Genomic DNA, 18603 nt, shown 5'->3' on the forward strand with positions numbered 1-18603 from the left:
ATTCAATCCATGTTCGACCAGCTTTATATCTTCTAGATCATCTTTAATGATGCTAATCAAATGGCTAAGGCCTTCCTGTTGTTGTTTCAAATGCTAGAACAAATTAAGAAACAACATATTGATGTATTAATTTATTAAAACTGCAAGCTAGTCACAGGAAAAAGGACTCCACTTTGACTGTTTTACTAACAACACAGTACCTAGTAAGTGCTCTAAATATAGAGGGCATGCATATTTAAACATTTGTACTACATCTTTTGCTAACAGTGAAAGACAAACGCTAAAGAACAATAAAATCAAACAAATATAAAATGAACAGTATCTTCCAACAAAAATGTTTTTTAGATAGCTATTCCTTTTATCAACTTTTGATAAAGGCATAACAAAACAGAACTCAAAGGAGCTATTCAAATATAGATGACTAGCAAAGTAACACTCTGAAAACAGAATATTCATGTTTTGAAGTACAAAGTATATAGTGATAATGGTGATGATGACTACAGATGCTAACATTTTTTAAAGACTCCTCCTCATGGGTTAAGGTGCTGTTTTAATAGTGAGTACTGGTATTCACTCGCTTAACTCATTTAAATCCTTCTGAGCACCCTTTGGGGTACCATTATCATCTCCACAGTTAAAGAAACTACAGGTAAATAACCTACCCAAGGTCATAAAGTAGACGGTGAACCATGATTCAATCCCTGAACAATACACTGCTCATCATTTTAAAAAAGACAAGTGTTTAAATTATTCAGTTTTATTGCATATATCAACCTACAACTATTACAATATACTGGAATCTGTTAATTTATTGCAAATACTTAAAACAATGGAATATAACTGGTTGTGTAATGTCCAAGAATCTAGAAGCCAAACTAGTTTTTGGTTGCATAAAACCAGCCATATCCATTCTAAAGCATATAATAAAATTGGATTTGTTGATGACATTTATAACCTTAATCTAAAATCCTCAGGGCCATGCCAACAGTCATTAGCTACCTAGTATGCTCCACAAAGTTCATCATCTTCACTGTTCATTTTCATTAAACTAATCGGCATTTATACTAATGAAAATAAGCCAAAGCAGTGTTTCCCAACTTTTTCACACAAGGTGAAAACCTGAGAAAAGTGGCTGGAGGTTCTGGCCACCTCAACCTACCTCCATCCAGATCTCCTGAGGGCTTAGGGGACAGATCAATAACAACATGTTTATAACTTACATGTGACATATAGGCAGGGAAGGTATTATCTAAAGCAGTTGCTTCTCAAACTTTAAAGTGCATACAAATCATTCTATGATCTTGATAAAATGCAGATAGAATACGTCTGGAGTAAGGACTGAAATTTTGCATTTCTAATGACCTTCCAGGTGCAGTTACTGCCTACACTTTAAGGAGCAAGGTCTAGTAAACTGTAGTGTCTCTACTACCTCTTAAATTCATCTTTTTGGTGAGGAGAGGGATAATTCACCTTTTTAAAATTGTGGCAGAACAGGCATACCATAAAATTTTGCCTGTAACTATTTTTAAGTATACAGTTCAGTGGCATTAAGTACACTTACACTGTTGTGCAATAATCAACACTATCCATTTTGTTCAGAACTTTTCATCTTCTCAAGTTGAAATTCTGTACCAATTAAGTTCCTCCCATCCCCTCCTCTCCTCACACCTTGGCAACCACCTTTCTACTCTCTATTAATTGAACTACTAGGTACTTTTCACAAGTGAGATCATAAATATTTGCCCTTTTACAAGTGGCTTATTTCATGAAACATAACTTCTTCAAGGTCAAATTGCACTGTGGCGTGTGTCAGAATTTCCTTCTTTTTTCAAGACTGAATAATATTCCATTGTGTGTATGTATACTACAGTTTGTTTCTCTATTCCTTGATTGACTCTTGGGTTACCACCACATTTTGGCTATTGTGAATCATGATCTATGAACATGGGTGTACAAATATGTTTCGAGTCCCTGCTTCCAACGTACTTGGGCATATATCCATGAGTAGACCTGAGAGATTGTATCTTAATTCTATCTTTAATTTTTTGAGTAAACACTACACTGTTTTTCATAAAGGCTGAACCATTTTACATTCTCCCAACACTGCAAGAAAGTTCCAATTTCTCCACATTCTCACCAACACTTTTCTTTATTAGAGTAACAGCCATCCTAATAGGTGTGAAGTGGTGAGCTCACACTTTAAATAATACACCCTCATACAACACTTACCTGCTTGATTTCTCGTAACAGATCTGCATCTATGTAATACCTTTCTTCAGATCTGACTGCTCCAAAATGATTCTGCATCCTGATTTGAGACATCAATTCATTTAGTCGACCCTAAAAGTTAAGACTGAGTCAAATGACAACTGCCAATAAAGACTTGTAAAAGAGAATGTTTTCTTTTGAAAGGATGGTTTCAAAATCATCTATTAAAAATTTCTATTTCTCTCTCTGTACATTATATTTGAAACACTAATACTAGCCAAAAGAACCATGACTGAGTTTACTTTAGAAAGGAAGTTCTAATTGGAGATAACAAACACAAGTATACAAAATTCCTGCTTGAAGACAACATAACTTTTTGTCTGCAGATCCACCTGAAACAAACTTTAGCATTATGGTCTTAGACGTGGTTACCTTGAACTGAGTAGGTGCATTTAGTTCACCCTGAATTGTATCCAGCTGAACTCGCAACTGCTCTTCATCAGCCTGAATGGCATAACCACTCTTCCTTTGAATTTCCTGTTTGATTAGGACCTATACAAATAAAAACCACCAATAACAAAAGAATCATCTCTTTTTAGTTATGCAAGTAGTGGTATTACAATTAGTTGCTGAAAGAAATCAGCTGAAAATTAAACAACAGTAGGGTTCAACAGTTCAGGATTTGAATTATGTTTCTGTCCATTTTAACTGGGCAAAACTTATCACATACACTGATGTACACTTGGTTTTTTTTGAGACAGGGTCTTGTTCTGTCTCTGAGGTTGAAGTGCAGTGGTGTAAACACAGCTCACTGGATCCTTGACCTCTGGGGCTCAAGCGATCCTCCTGCCTCAGCTCCCGAGTAGCTGGGACCACAGGTGTGCACCACTGCACCTGGTTAATTTTTAAAATTTTTTTGTAGGGGGTCTCACTATGTGGCCCAGGCTAGTCTTGAACTCCTGGGCTTAATTAAGTGATCCTCCAGCCTTGGCCTCCCAGAGTGCTGGGTTTATAGGTGTGAACCACTTTGCCCAGCCAACAATTTTAATACTATGGTATGGCTTGGCCAGGAGCAGTGGCTCACACCTGTAATCCCAGCACTTTGAGAGGCCAAGGCAGGTGGATCACGAGGTCAGGAGATTGAGACCATCCTGGCTAACACAACGAAACCCCGTCTCTACTAAATATACAAAAAATTAGCCGGGCGAGGTGGTGCACGCCTGTAGTCCCAGCTACTTGGGAGGCTGAGGCAGGAGAAAGGCGTGAACCCGGGAGGCGGAGCTTGCAGTGAGCTGAGATCGCGCCACTGCACTCCAGCCTGGGCGACAGAGTGAGACTCCATCTCAAAAAATAAACAAACAAAAAAACTATGGTATGGCTTAAAAGCAGTACAAAAAAATAGGCAACATAATACCTGTTTCAGACATTTACTCTCAGCCTTTCTAAAGAAAGAGTTCTTTAAAGATGAGTCTATAATACTTATGTCTAAAAATTATTTCTCGGATTTTTTTTGAGATGACAAAAGCATTAAGAAACAATACGAGAATGTAAAAGACAAATTTTCTCTCATACCCCCAAGACAAATAGTGCTAACTGATGTTCATTCCCCTGTACCTTTCTCCTTGCTCATACAGAGAGAGTGCACACACACAGATCCAAAATAAAACTAAACAGTATATATCACTCTGTGACATGGTTCCTTTCTTGGTTGTTGTTTTTGTTTTTCTGAGACGACCCCGCTTTCTTGCCCAGGCTGGAGGAGTGTGGCACAATCATAGCTCAATGCAGCATCAATCTCCTGGGCTCAAGCAATCCTCCCACTTCAGTCTCCCAAGTAGCTGGAATTACAGGTGCTCACTACCATGCCTAGCTAATTTTTTTCTTTTTGCTTTTTTTTTAGTAGAGATGAGGTCTCCCGATGTTGCCCAGGCTGGTTTTGAACTCTTAAACTCAAATGATCCTTCTGCCTCAGCCTCTCAAAGTACTGGGATTACAGGCGTGGGCCACTGTGCCAGGCCGCTTCTCTTTCTTTTGAATTTAACAATACATCAGGAGAAAGGGTCTAAAGCAGTGGCCTCTAAATGCAGACTCTTGGTTTGCTGCTACTCTCCAAGCCCAGCTTATTTGGTTAAAAACAGTGCAAGTCCCTCCATACTCTCAGCCATGCTCCTATAACCATATATTTTTCATAAACACACACACAGACCGACTGCTTTTTGCTCATCTAAATTTTTAAAAATGATTATATATAATTAACAAAATTTTATTATCAAATTAATCATTAAATTTTACTATAAATTAAAATTATAATTATCAAAATCTCATGAAATCCCTTAAGAAGTATAGCTCTAATTTGTTATTTTTAATGGCTGTATGCTTTTTTAATGTTATTAACCAATAATCAATCATTACTGTCGACGCATATACATTTTGTTTTCACACTACAAACAATGCCATAATAAACATTTTTGTAGCTTTGACTCTATAATCAATGCTGTAATAAATATTTTGTAGCTTTGACACTACAATGCTATAATAAACATTTTTGTGCATGTATCTATTTAACTGGTATAGATCTTTAACAGTGAGGCTGAGTTTTAGAGTAAGCTGCCAGATTGCTTTCCCAAAAGATCCTAATGATTTAGATTCATAGGCCACACACATCAGAATACCCTTTCCCCACAGTCCTGTCAAGTACAGGTGGTGGTTGTTTAAATTTTTCCCAACCTGGTAAGTGTAAAGGGATTTTTTTTTTTTTTTGAGATGGAGTTTCACTCTGTCACCCAAGCTGGAGTGCAGTGGCATGATCTTGACTCACTGCAACCTCCGCTTCCTGGGTTCAAGCAATTCTCTGCCTCAGCCTCCCATGCAGCTGGGATTATAGGTGCCTGCCACCACGCCCTGCTAATTTTTGTATTTTTAGTAGAGATGGGGTTTCACCATCTTGGTCAGGCTGGTCTTGAACTCCTGACCTCATGATCCACCCGCCTCGGCCTCCCAAAGTGCTGGGATTACAGGCGTGAGCCACTGCGCCCAGCTGGGATCTCATTTTTTTTCTTTAGTCTGCAATTCCCAGATTCCTAGTAAATTAAAGGGACCATCTTTTAATAACTAAGAACTATTTTGCATTTGCTTTTTCTGTGAACTGCCTTTACACATCTTTTGCCCAAATTTCAATTGGGTTTTATTGTCAAATTATAGGATCTCTTTGTATAATATGAATATGAACACCAAATCTAAAATCAATGCTGTTTGCAAAATTTCCTTTTCCTAAATTCTATCACATGACTACTGACAAATGGCTTCTGGTATCTTTTGCTATACACAATTTTTTATGTGGCCAATGTTGGTTTATAGTTTCTAGCTTTCTGATCAAGTGTCTCTCAAATCCCAGGTGGTACATACAGCGTCGAAAGTTTAAGTCTTCAGTCCACTTTATTTTTATATGATGCAATGGTCTAATTTTATTTCCTTCCTTATGTATAGTTATACTCCAGCATTATTTATTAAATAAACCCACTGAATTGAAATACCACCTTTATCATATATTAAATTGTCAGCACACTATCATCTATTTATAAATTCCCTATTCTGTTCCATGCATGTTTCTGTCCAATCCCATGCAGATACTATATTGATTCAATTACAAGAGGTTTAAAATAGGTTCTGAAATCTGGTAAAGAAGTCCCTGTTCACTATTTCTTTTTTGTTCCTGAACAAGCTAGTCTCAAACATTTATCCTTCTTTATAAACTTAAAGAAATTTTAATCAAAATTTTTTTAGAGACAAGGTCTCCCTATGTTGCCCAGGCAACAGAGTGCAGTGGCTATTCATAGGCACAATCATAGCTCACTACAGCCTCAAACTCCTGGGCTCAAGTGATTCTCCTGCCTCAGCCCTCTGAGTAGCTGTGACTATAGGTGCCATGTCATCGCACCCAGCTTAATCAATTTTTAAAAAGCTGTAATTCATTTTTAATTTTGTAAAGTGGATATTAAGTATTCTCATCTAAGAATATAGTTTATTTGTAAATACCTATACTTTCCTCATAAATATATTCCTAAGTATTTTACAGTTTTGTCACCATAGTGAATGGAACATTTTCCTATTTCCAGATAGTAAAAAAAAAAAGTTGATTTTTGTACTTTTATATCTAGCTGGCTTACTACATTAATTCTATGGTTTATTCCCTTGGGTATTCCAGATATACAATCATATCAGCAAAAAGAGAACACTTAATCATTTTCCCAATGTTTATATTATTTCTTTGCTTGTTTTATTTATGAAAACCTCCAAGACAGCAACGAATAATGATAATATTGGGTGTCCGTGTCTAGTTTCTAAATGCAATTTTAGTGTTTCGCCTTTTTGAATATTTGCTATTCATTTTTGGTTATAGTTTCTATTATATATTTTCCCTTAATGTGTTGCTATAATAAGTCATGTTGACAGATGTCCTGTTATTAAAACCAACCCTGCATTCCTGAATAAACTTTAATTGGTCATAGCATATTTTTTAAGAAATTGATAAACAGCTGGATTCTCTTTGCTTATACTTCATTTAGAATGTGGTTTTTCAGTCTGATTTGAGGTATACTCCACACACAACAATTAATCTGTTTTAGGTGTTCAGTTCTATGAATCTTGCAAATACATACAGTCGTGTAACCATCACCATGATTAAGGTACATAATATTTCCATCACCCCAAGCCCCTTGTAGTCACACTTCTCTCCTCATTTATAGTCCCTGGCAACTACTAATCTGTTATCTACCCCTAATTTTCTTTTGTATAATGTTATATAAATAGAATCACGCCTTACATAGCCTTCAAGTCTGGCTTTTTTCACTTAGCATAATTTGCATCTCTTTAAAGTAACTGTTTATAACTTCTTTTCAGATGCTACAGAAATGTAAAATGGTACAGCTGCTTTGGAAAACAGTTTGGTAGTTCCTCAAAAAGTTAAACACAGTGTGCATATGACACAGCAATTTCACTCCTAGGTTTACACCCAAGAGAAATAGAAGTATATGTGCACACAAACACTTGTAAATAAATTTTGATAGCAATATTATTCATAATAGCCAAAAAGCAGAACCACCAAAATGTCCATCAATCGAGTAAAATGTGGCTTAGCCATACGATGGAATATTCAGCAATAAATGAATAATAATCATTTATTAGTACCTGAAGTACTATTACATGGTACAACACAGATGAACTTTGAAAACATTATGCTAAACAAAAGAAGCCAGTCACAAAAGACCAAATATCGTTATGATTCCATTTACATGAGGTTTCCAGAACAGGCAAATCCATAGAGGCAAAACTGGTTGCACAGGACTTGCGGTGAAATGGGGAAGATTTGCGGTGAAATGGGGAAGTGACTGACAATGGGTATGGGATTTGTTTGTAGGGTGATGGAAATGTTCTAAGATTGATTGTGGTGATAATGGTTATACAAGTCTCTGAATATACTAAAAGCCATTGAACTGCACACTTTAAATGAGTAAATAGTATGGTATGCAAATTATCTCAAGCTGTGAAAAAAGAACAAATGAGGAAGCTATATACATTATTCCTCAATTGTCTAGAATAATTAAAATAACACTGGAATTAGCTCTTTTGTGGTTAGACAAAATTTGGCAATGAAACTATCTGTCCTTGAGGCCTTTTTCATGTTTCATCTTTCATTTTTCCAATTGCCTCTGTGTGTTTTTTTTTTTTTTTTACTTCTCTGTAGAATAATTTTGGTAATTTTCATTTTCATAGAAAAATCAAAATAAAACTTCCTCTGAATTCCAGATTTGTTACCCTAAAGTACATGCAGTATCTAATCCTTTTTTTTTTTCTTTTTTCTGAGATGGAGTCTTGCTCTATCTCCTAGGCTGGAATGCAGTGGCATGATCTCGGCTCACTGCAACCTCCACCTCCCGGGTTCAAGCAATTCTCATGCCTTAGCCTCCCGAGTAACTGGGACTACAGGTGCAAGCAACCATGTGTGGCTAATTTTTTTTTATTTTAGTTGACATGGGGTTTCACTGTGTTGCCCAGGCTGGTCTTGAACTCCTGAGCTCAGGCAATCCACTCACCTTGGCCTCCCAAAGTGCCAGGATTACAGGCGTGAGCCACCGTGCCCGGCCCATGCAGTATCTTCTTATTCTGTTTTGTGTATCTATGGTGATGCCTCTTTTCTCACTACCAATTTTGTATATTTTGCTCTGCTTTTCCCTTCTTCTGGTTGATGAGATGCTTAGTAATTTTAATGGTCTTTTCAAAGAAACAGTTTTACAATTTATTCTTTGCACTATTACATTTTTTAGTCTTTCACTAATTTCACATTTATCTTTCTTTCTTTTTAGTTTCTTTTGGCTTATCTTGATATTCCTTTTCTAATTTGAGTATCAGTTCCTTTACTTTTCACATTTGATCTTTCAAAATGAGACTTTTTTATGACTGTAAATTTTCCCCTGAGTACAGATTTGGCTGTTTCCCATTGGTTCTGGTATTAATATTTCTGTTTTCATGATAGTTTATAATTTCATAGTTATTATTCTTTTAATTCCTCCTGTTAATTTGTAAATTCTATTGTTGTTTTTCGACCATTATGGTTACACTCCTTTTTCTAGCACTCAAAATAATTTTCTCAACTATTTTATGAAATTTATGAGACATCAATAATCTCACAGAAGTTTCCCTTGCACTAAGATACTTTATTTCTTCACTGCTTTCCCTAATATTCTCACTAAAATATGAACTTTAGGATATTTTTATTCTCCTCACTCAACCCTATGAGACCTATTTTCCAATTTCAGAGTTCTACTGAAAGAATTCAGTACTTCTAGTTTCACATTATTATTTTAGTCTTTTTTTTCTATTTTAAAAATCTATATTTAGTACATTATTTCACATACACAGCCTTATAAACACTGGGGGAAAAAATCCAAATTACTACCTGTAAAGTTCTATGGGAAAGATCCATGAGTTTCCTCTTGTATTGCGCAATTTTGGCTACAGATGTAGTTTGATTCTTTTGTAGCTCACTAATATCTTCAGATATGATCTGTTTAAAAAAAAATTGGGGGGGGTTAATCAAATATCACAACTATTTATCAGTTACACCTGTATGGAAATTCTAATCTTGGGATAAGCCGGAGATGCATCCCTCAAAATATAAACTCTTTCCCTACAAATCTATGCTTAGATTTCTTCCCTTTTTACATACCTAAAATTTTTTTAAAAGAATCATGCAAAGATATCTTTACAGCTCTAGGAAATTTAGCAATGAGGCAATACATAGAAAAAAATAAGCTGGGCGTGGTGGCTCACACCTGTAATCCTAGCACTTTGGGAGGTCAAGGCGGGCAAATTACTTAAGGTCAGGAGTTCAAGACCAGCCTGGCCAACATAGTGAAACCCTGTCTCTACTAAGAATACAAAGAAGTAGCTGGGCATGGTGGCACGCGCCTGTAATCCCAGCTACTTGGAAGGCTGATGCAGGAGAATCACTTAAACCCAGAGGACGGGGCCGAGATCGTGCCACTGCACTCCAGCCTGGGCAACAGGGTGAGACTCCATGTCACAGAAACAAAAAACAAAAAACAAAAAAAACAGAGTGAGACTCCATCACACACAGACACACACACACACACACACACACACACACACACACACAAACACGGCTGGGCACAGTGGCTCACTCCTGTAATCCTAGCACTTTGGGAGGCCAAGGCAAGAGGAGTGCTTGAGACCAGGATTTTGAGACAAGCTTGGGCAACATAGCAAGACCTTGTCTCTACAAAAAATAAAAAATTAACCAGGTGTAGTGCTATATGCCTGTAGTCCCAGCTCCTTAGGAGGCTGAGGCGGGAGGATGACTTGAGCGGTGATCACACTCCAGCATGTAGGGGTGGGGGGGAGGGAGGCGGAGAGAGAGGAAATTAAGGAATTTGAAGTAATATGGAATACAGCCAACAACCAGGTCTGAATGGAAGAAGTTAAGATGTATAAGATGATATCTAGGGGGTGTCTTAATAGACAAGTAGCCCTGTATGTAACTATTGACAGAAAGTACAGTACATTTCAACATTAACTGTTATAGAATACTTGGAAGGAGTCATCAGAGTGCAGAGGAAAAGGAATGATACTAATTATGCAGCAGGATACATTTTTATGCCTCTGGATCTTTGACTTGCTGTTTTACCTGACTGAAATCCACTATTCTGCCTTAGGAAGTCTTAACCTTACAGGGTAGGTTAAAATCTCACTATTTTATTAAAGCATCCCAATCAGAATTAATCCCATAATTGTTTCTATCATAATTAATCATTCTATGTCACTGGCTTATATTAACATGTTATAAGAAAGAGGATGTGCAAGACATATTTTAGCACATCCACCTGCGCACATCACCTTTTAAAGAAACTTTCCAATGCCATGCCATGCTGAAAGGACAAAATTAGGTGGCCATGTTTTATATTACATAACCTAGGCAATCTCCCATCCCAATTTTGAAAAATCACCAGGGTTTTTAGATACAAGAGTACTTACGACATTATTTCCTACCAATAATAACTAAAAAAATTAGACATGTTATCAGTCACAGTATTTACTAACAAATACTAAAACCATCTAGGAATTGACTCAAGAAAGAATGCACAAGATTTTAAAAGGGAATATTTAAAAATTTTTTTATTTTTATTTTTTATTTTTTGAGACAGAGTCTTGCTCTGTCACCCAGGCTGGAGTGCAGTGGCTGGATCTCCGCTCACTGCAAGCTCCGCCTCCCAGGTTTACGCCATTCTCCTGCCTCAGCCTCCCGAGTAGCTGGGACTACAGGCGCCCACCACCTCGCCCGGCTAGTTTTTTGTATTTTTTAGTAGAGACGGGGTTTCACCGGGTTAGCCAGGATAGGATGGTCTCGATCTCCTGACCTCGTGATCCGCCCGTCTTGGCCTCCCAAAGTGCTGGGATTACAGGCTTGAGCCACCGCGCCCGGCCTAAAAATTATTTTAAAGGACATAAAAGACCACAAGGATTAAAGAGACACACAATATTCATGGATGAAATGATTTAATATTAAAATTCAATTCCCACAAATGAGTCTTTGCATTTAATGCAATTCCAACCATAATTCTAGCATTCTGACAAGTTGATTCTAAAGTTTTTATGGAAGAATAAAGATCCATAAGGACCCAGAAAACTCTGAAAAGAAGAATCAAGATTAGAGATTCATTCTACTAGATATTAAGATACACTACAAAGCCCTAACACTAAAAAAAATGTGGAATGGGTGGGTATAAGAACAGACCAACTGGCCAATGAAACATAAGAGAGGGTCTAGAAATAGATCACATATATATGGAAACTTAGTGTAATTTAAATTCTTTGATAATCAGTGAGGAATATCACATTTTTATAGGCAATATTAAAAATATGGACCCACTATTTAAAGAAAAATAAATCTGGGTTCATACCACATACTTTATATAAAGGTAAACTCCATGATGACAACAAAAAACTCAAATGTGAAAGGTTAAACTCTAAATTTTTTAAAATGTAGGATACTCTCAGAACTTAGGGTGAAAAATTATTGAAGCAAATTCCCAAAAAGAAAACACAAGGCAAACATTTAATGGATATCATTACATTAAAATTAAGGATTTCTCTTCAACTACAGACACCAAAGACAGAGTTAACAGATGAAAAGAAGATATTTACAATGTTAAGTTATGGACAAGATGAACTAAGTACATGCAACCCCAATCTTCCCATTTAATACAGCTATAAAACTGAGATGGAACACATGGGGCAGCTATCTGAGGACTCTGGCAGGAAGACCAGGGAAGATAGGAATTTAAAGTACCACTGAACTTGTGGTGAGTTTACCCATTTTTCCCCTCAGGCATCCCTAGTCTGGTTTCAACCCAGCATCAAACCTGGAAATGAGCATAAATGCTGAAAGGGAGCTCCAAAAGAAGTCTGCTAGTTCTAGTGGGAGGAGATACATCGTATTACCTAGAGAAAGGTTTCTCAACTTCAGCACTATTAATGTTGGGTAATTACTTGTTGTGGGAGTACTGTTCTGTACACGGTAGACTGTGTGCAGCATCTGGGCCTCTACACATTAGATGCCTATAGCACTCCCCAACCAAGAGTCTCCAGACACTGCCAAATGTGCTTTGGGAGACAAAATCACCACCACCACCATAAGCCACTACTAAGAAGTACTGCTCTAAGACTTGAAATAATAGATTAAAAGGAAATGCTAAAAAAAAAAAAAAAAGTCCAAATAACCCAAAAGAAAGCAGAAAAACGGAAACAGGAATGAAAAACAGAGGCTGCAAACACAAAACAAATAATGGTAGGACTAAATCCAAACTTTACGCCGTCTACAAGAGTCTCACTTCACATATAACAATATACCCAGGTTAAAAGCAAAAAGATGGACAAAGGTATGCCATACAAACACTTTTTATCAAAAGAAAGGTAGCGTGGCTATGTTAACATCAGACAAAGACTTCAGAGTGTCTTGAGTAAGTGTCCATGAACAGATGAATGGATAAAGAAAACATGGTGTGTATGTGTACACATATATACACATACAATAGAATACTATTTAATCATGAAAAAGAATGAAGTGCTACCATTTGCAGCAACACAGATGAACTGGGAAGACATTTTGTTAAGTGAAATAAGCCATGCACAGAAAGATAAATTCTGCATGTTCTCACTCATGATGTGGAAGCTAAAAAAAAAGTTGATTTCGTAGAAGTAGAGAGTAAAATAGGAGCTACTAGAGGTGGAGAAAGAGTAGGAGTAGGGAATTGCCAAAGGTTGCTTAGCAGACACAAAGTACAGCTGCATAGGAGGATTAAGTTCCAGTATTCTACAGGGCTATAGGTAACTATAATTCATAACCATTTATTGTATTTCAAATAGCTATAGGAGTGAATTTTCAATGATACCAACAAATGATAAATGAATGGGGTAATGGATATGCTAATTACCCCATTTGATCATTACACACTGCATCCATGTATTGAATTATCACAATATGCCCCATAAATATGTAGTTATGTATCAATTAAAAATAATAATAAAAGAAAGTCATTAGAGAAGATATAAAATATTTACCAGGGATTAAGAGGGATATGATATAATAATAAAAGGTAAATTTGCCAAGAAAACACAACAATCCTATATAACAACAGCCTTCAAACTATTAATACATGAAGCAAAAACTGAGAAATGAAAGGAGAAAAACATAAATCCGTAAGTGTAGCTGTGAATTTCAACTCTCTTCTCAAACTAGCAGGCAGAAAAATCAACAAGAATACAGAACAGAAATGTTATCAACCAACTGGATCTCACTGACATTAATAGAAAACATCACCTAAGAATTGCAGAACACACATTATTTTCATAGGCTCCTGGGTTATAAAGCGTTAGTAAAGTTGGCTGGGCGCGGTGGCTCACGCCTGTAATCCCAGCACTTTGGGAGGCTGAGGCGGGCAGATCACGAGGTCAGGACATCGAGACCACCCTGGCTAATACAGTGAAACCCCGTCTCTACTAAAAATACAAAAAAATTAGCTGGGCGTGGTGGTGGTCCCAGTTACTCGGGAGGCTGAGGCAGGAGAATGGCGTGAACCTGGGAGGCGGGGCTTGCAGTGAGCCCAGATTGTGCCACTGCACTCTAGCCTGGGCAACAGAGAGAGACTCCGTCTCAAAAAACAAAACAAACAAACAAAAAAAACCAGTTAAAAGAATTGAAATCATACAAATTTCTCTGACCTTTAAGAATCTTTAAGTATTTAATTATGAAAGTCTTTTTTTTTGAGGAGTCTCACTCTGTCGCCCAGACTGGAGTGCAGTGGCACGATTTCTGTTCACTGTAACCTCTGCCTCCTGGGTTCAAGCAATTCTCATGCCTCAGCCTCCCAAGTTGCTGGCATTACAGGCATGCACCATGACACCCAGCTAATTTTTGTATTTTTTAGTAGAGACCAGATTTCACCATGTCGGCCAGGCTTCTCTTAAACTCCTGATCTCAAGTGATCCACCCACCCTGGCCTCCTAGAAAAGTCTACTTTATGAAATAAAATATTAAGTATATTTCAGCATTAAGTAATTTTAAATTTGCTTCATCAATATACAATAATATAACAAGACAATTATATGTCAACACAAAAAAACTTAATTATAACCTTCATTTTCATAAGACCCCATAAATAATAATATGCAATCCCTGGCTGAAACTGGAAATGCCAGTCTAATTAATCTACTAAGCCAAGAATTCTAAATTCATTATCATATCAAATCAGATTCATATGATTTGGGAACTTCTATCATAAAGAAGGTAGTTGCATAAAACTATAATTATTAATTTGCAGCGTATGCTACATTGTTTCCTGATTAAGATAAAATAGCAGCACATATATTAAAAAGAAATAAATGGCTATAATCCCTTTCCCTACTTCCAGGGCCAGGGAATGAAAAGCTAAATGCTTACATCTAATCTGGTTTGATGCTGCTTAGTCATCTGATCTTGAACCTTCAGTCTTCGGAGAAGTTCCTTAAAACCCACCATTGGTACAGGAATTAACCTGAAGAAACGCAGTGAATAATTTTCAGATTTTAAGCCCATTGCTACAAAATACAAGAAGTTAAGGTTTTAATAACATTCATGTAATTTTACATCAACTTTCTAGGGCTCTAAGGCAGATCTACGACTATGAGATAACCATGTTACACCAAAGAGATTTTATTCAACCTCCCTATTTTACAAATGAGGAAAAACTGTTCAGTCAAAACATTACATTACTAAATGCAAATGCAATTCGATTTTTCCACTCCTAGTTAGTTCTCACTATGCTATGCTGCCTTACCATAATCGTTTTTTTCCCTTTTTGTTTTAGCTGAAGCTTTAGCTGGACTATAATCAATATTTTTTAAAGACCATGAAAATGAAAATAAACTTCTATGTAAGAATTATAATTAATAGCTCATATGTTTGCTTTCCTAGTAGCAAATATTAGTTCTTAAATGAAACAAGATGAAGATATACTTACTTTTCAGAATCAGGGTTATCTACCTTGGCCTGTTCCCAGATAATAGGATCAACACCTACCACAAATAAAAAATATTTTTTCTAAAACAATTTTCTATTTTTATAATATATGTAAGACAAAGGCTTTCCTAAAGTAAGACCCTAAACCCAGAAGCTATAATGAAAAGTGACCGTCAAATATGATCATGGTAAAAATACAAATTTTTGCAGAATAAGTAAAGCTCAAAAAAAGTAGACTGAAAGGGAGTATCTATAACCTATAGGATAATAGATTAACCTCCAGAATATAGAAAGAGTTCCTAAACATCAAAAAGGAAGACAAAAAAAATCTAGAAAATGGGCAAAGGACACAAATAGGTAACTCACAAAAAATACAAATGTAGCTAATAAACATATTTAAATTGAGTATTAATTTTTAAATTAATTATTTTGCCATCAGTGGCCAGAAAAATAACATTCCTGTTATGAATGTAAATGGTAGAACTTTCCCTGGAGGGCAATTTGGGAGTATCTAACATATATAATATTGACTCAAAAATTTCATTACCAGAGATCTATTCTATTTTTTTTTTTTTTTTTTTTTGTATTTTTTTTTAGTAGAGACGGGGTTTCACCGTGTTAGCCAGGATGGTCTCGATCTCCTGACCTCGTGATCCGCCCATCTCGGCCTCCCAAAGTGCTGGGATTACAGGCTTGAGCCACCGCGCCCGGCTCAGAGATCTATTCTAAAGAAATATATACCAATGTGTTTTAAGACAAGTTTACAAGGATGTTGTTAATTACTGCATAGTTTGTAATAGTAAAAAGATAGGAAACAACTTAGAGGTGTTAAGTAAAGGTGTATCCATGGAATACTATGCAATGTTTAAATACAGTAAGATTTATCTTCATGTATTGACATGAAAAGTACTAAGAAATACTGTAAGTGAAAACGCAAGCTGCAGATGTATATACAGAATCCTTTTTTAAAAGATATACATGTAAATATGCTTACATTTCAAATCACAGATAAAAGATTAAACAGAGTACCATAAATTGATAGTAGTTACTTCTGTGGAAAGGAACTAAAGGTAATCTGTCACACAATCAATCTAGTTATGCCATCCAGAATATTTTACAGTGAGAACACATTCAGGTTTTACTTGAATATTCAATGAATATGAGATAAGCTAAAAAAAAAAAAGCCAAAATTTTACTAGTAAATTACCTTCGGTTAGATGGATTATAGACTGTTTTTCTTCAGTTCACTATTTCTCAAAATTTCTATTTTAATACATACATATTAGCTATATAATAAAAAACTAAATGAATACAAATATTCAAAACTATTTCCCAAATAAGTAGGTATGTGATAATACTAATTTTATTAACATTAATAACCAACCAACACCTCTGAAATAGGGGGAGTGTTTAGTTCTAAATCTTTCTTTTTTTTTTTGAACTCCGTGATTCTAGAAACATACCAGCAGGAGGATTCTGTAAAAGCTGTTTGATCTGTGCAGGAGAAAGTTCTGTTCTAGTCATAGAAAGGGTTACACCAAGTTGCTGCAATTGTGTTTTTATATTGGCTTGTTCAAAATGGGCATATAGCGTTGTAGCTGGAACTCTTCTTGAAGTACCATTCGGTGAACGCTCAACAACATAAATAACAACTTCTGTCCTGAAGGAAGAATAACGAATTTATAAAATACGGAGCACAAAACTCATAGCCACAAACCTCAGCATATCATAGCATGTGATTTCAGAAGAGTGTAAGTTGAATTCAGACATGGTTGTTTTACGAGGCAATTAAAATGTTTCCTTTTTTTTTTTTGGAGCAAGATTTGCTCTGGTACCCAGGCTGGAGTGCAGTGGCGTGATCACTGCAGCCTCAATGTCCCAGGCTCAAGCAATCCTCCCACCTCAGCCTCCAAGTAACTGAGAGTACAGTCACACACCCGCTATGTTTAGCTTATGTGTGTGTATATACATAAATATATACGTATTATATATATTTTTTAATTTTTTTGAGAGAGAAACATTCGCTATGTTGCCTAGGCTAGTCTCAAACTCCTGGTCTCAAGCAATCCTCCCACCTTGACCTCCCAAAGTTCTGGGATTACAGGTATGATGAGCTGCTGTGCCCAACTGTTTTCTTCTTAAATCTTGGAAAATAAAAAAGTTTTACTTAATGTAATGTTCATTTACAAATCAACTTAAATGATAAAGTTAAAATGAACCAGGTAAATAAGATAATATTTGGGGCTTTTTTTTTTTTGAGACGGAGTCTCGCTCTGTCGCCCAGGCCGGAGTGCAGTGGCGCAATCTCGGCTCACGCCATTGTCCTGCCTCAGCCTCCCGAGTAGCTGAGACTACAGGCTCCCGCCACCACGCCCAGCTAATTTTTTTGTATTTTTAGTAGAGACGGGGTTTCACCGTGTTAGCCAGGATGGTCTCGATCTCCCGACCTCGTGATCCGCCCGTCTCGGCCTCCTAAAGTGCTGGAACTCACAGGCATGAGCCACCATGCCCGGCCAATAAGATCATATTTATTAAGCGGTTTGCTTAGCTGCAAAATCCTATGTAAATGTTATTTATATAGAAAATTCTGTTGAAATTTATGGGTTCTCTGCAATTACGACCACGAGTAAAATCTAATTATTGCATCTCATTAATAATCATTCCTCCAAATATCGTAAAATAAATGTCTTGCCACTAACACTGAGAATTATACTTAGGTCAAGGGAACTAAAGCAATAATATTTATCCATGAATGAACATGAACAGTAATCAGTTAATAACATTTTCCAATAACATCTTCATGGCCCTCAATTTGCACGCATCTATGACAAATGGTCCCTTCCTGGCCTGAATGAAAATCTATAAAATTATTAGCATCTAGTACGTTAAAAAATCCAAATTTTTAAAAAGCTTTTAAATAAACGTTTTTATAAATATTGAATAATCATTACCTGAGAAAAGGTAGTGCTTTGAGATTTAATTTGTGCTTTAGCAACGAAAACATTATTGATCACTCCCTTAGGACCAGAAATAAATACACAGAAATAAACAGTATACTTATGTATACTTACTGATCATCTGGCAATGTTTTAGTGCCCTCTACATTTACAGTAAGGGTCTGGTTTCCTCCCAAAACTTTATGCAATGATTCCACCAACTGTTGTTGTTGGCTTCGAATCTCTGTTTCTTTTTTGTTGAAAACTAAAACCACTAGCCCATCTTCATCTTTATTACTGGGCATGCAACTATAACCTACTGCCTGTGGAATGACAAAATAAACAATATAAAAAATATGTACAGGTCTTAAATCGAGTGTTTAATAT

General features: G+C 36.3%; 1 protein-coding gene across 3 annotated transcripts in view; it reads right to left on the reverse strand.

Moving 5' to 3' along the window:
- Nucleotides 1-18603, reverse strand: part of NUP54 (nucleoporin 54kDa) — a 33761-nt gene that overhangs the window by 873 nt on the left and 14285 nt on the right. For 2 of the 3 annotated variants that reach the window (XM_011927223.1, XM_011927222.1), the window contains 7 exons: nt 18352-18539; nt 16744-16940; nt 15282-15336; nt 14723-14816; nt 9164-9271; nt 2641-2760; nt 2230-2340 (listed from right to left, as the gene is read on the reverse strand). In XM_011927223.1, the coding sequence (XP_011782613.1) occupies nt 2230-2340; nt 2641-2760; nt 9164-9271; nt 14723-14816; nt 15282-15336; nt 16744-16940; nt 18352-18539 (873 nt within the window). Of the gene's footprint in view, nt 1-11; nt 94-2229; nt 2341-2640; nt 2761-9163; nt 9272-14722; nt 14817-15281; nt 15337-16743; nt 16941-18351; nt 18540-18603 lie in introns of all 3 variants that reach the window. The other variant, XM_011927221.1, reaches the window with a different exon arrangement.

This window comes from Colobus angolensis, unplaced genomic scaffold (genome assembly GCF_000951035.1).
Source record: "Colobus angolensis palliatus isolate OR3802 unplaced genomic scaffold, Cang.pa_1.0 Scaffold70, whole genome shotgun sequence".
NCBI classification, from domain to species: domain Eukaryota; kingdom Metazoa; phylum Chordata; class Mammalia; order Primates; family Cercopithecidae; genus Colobus; species Colobus angolensis.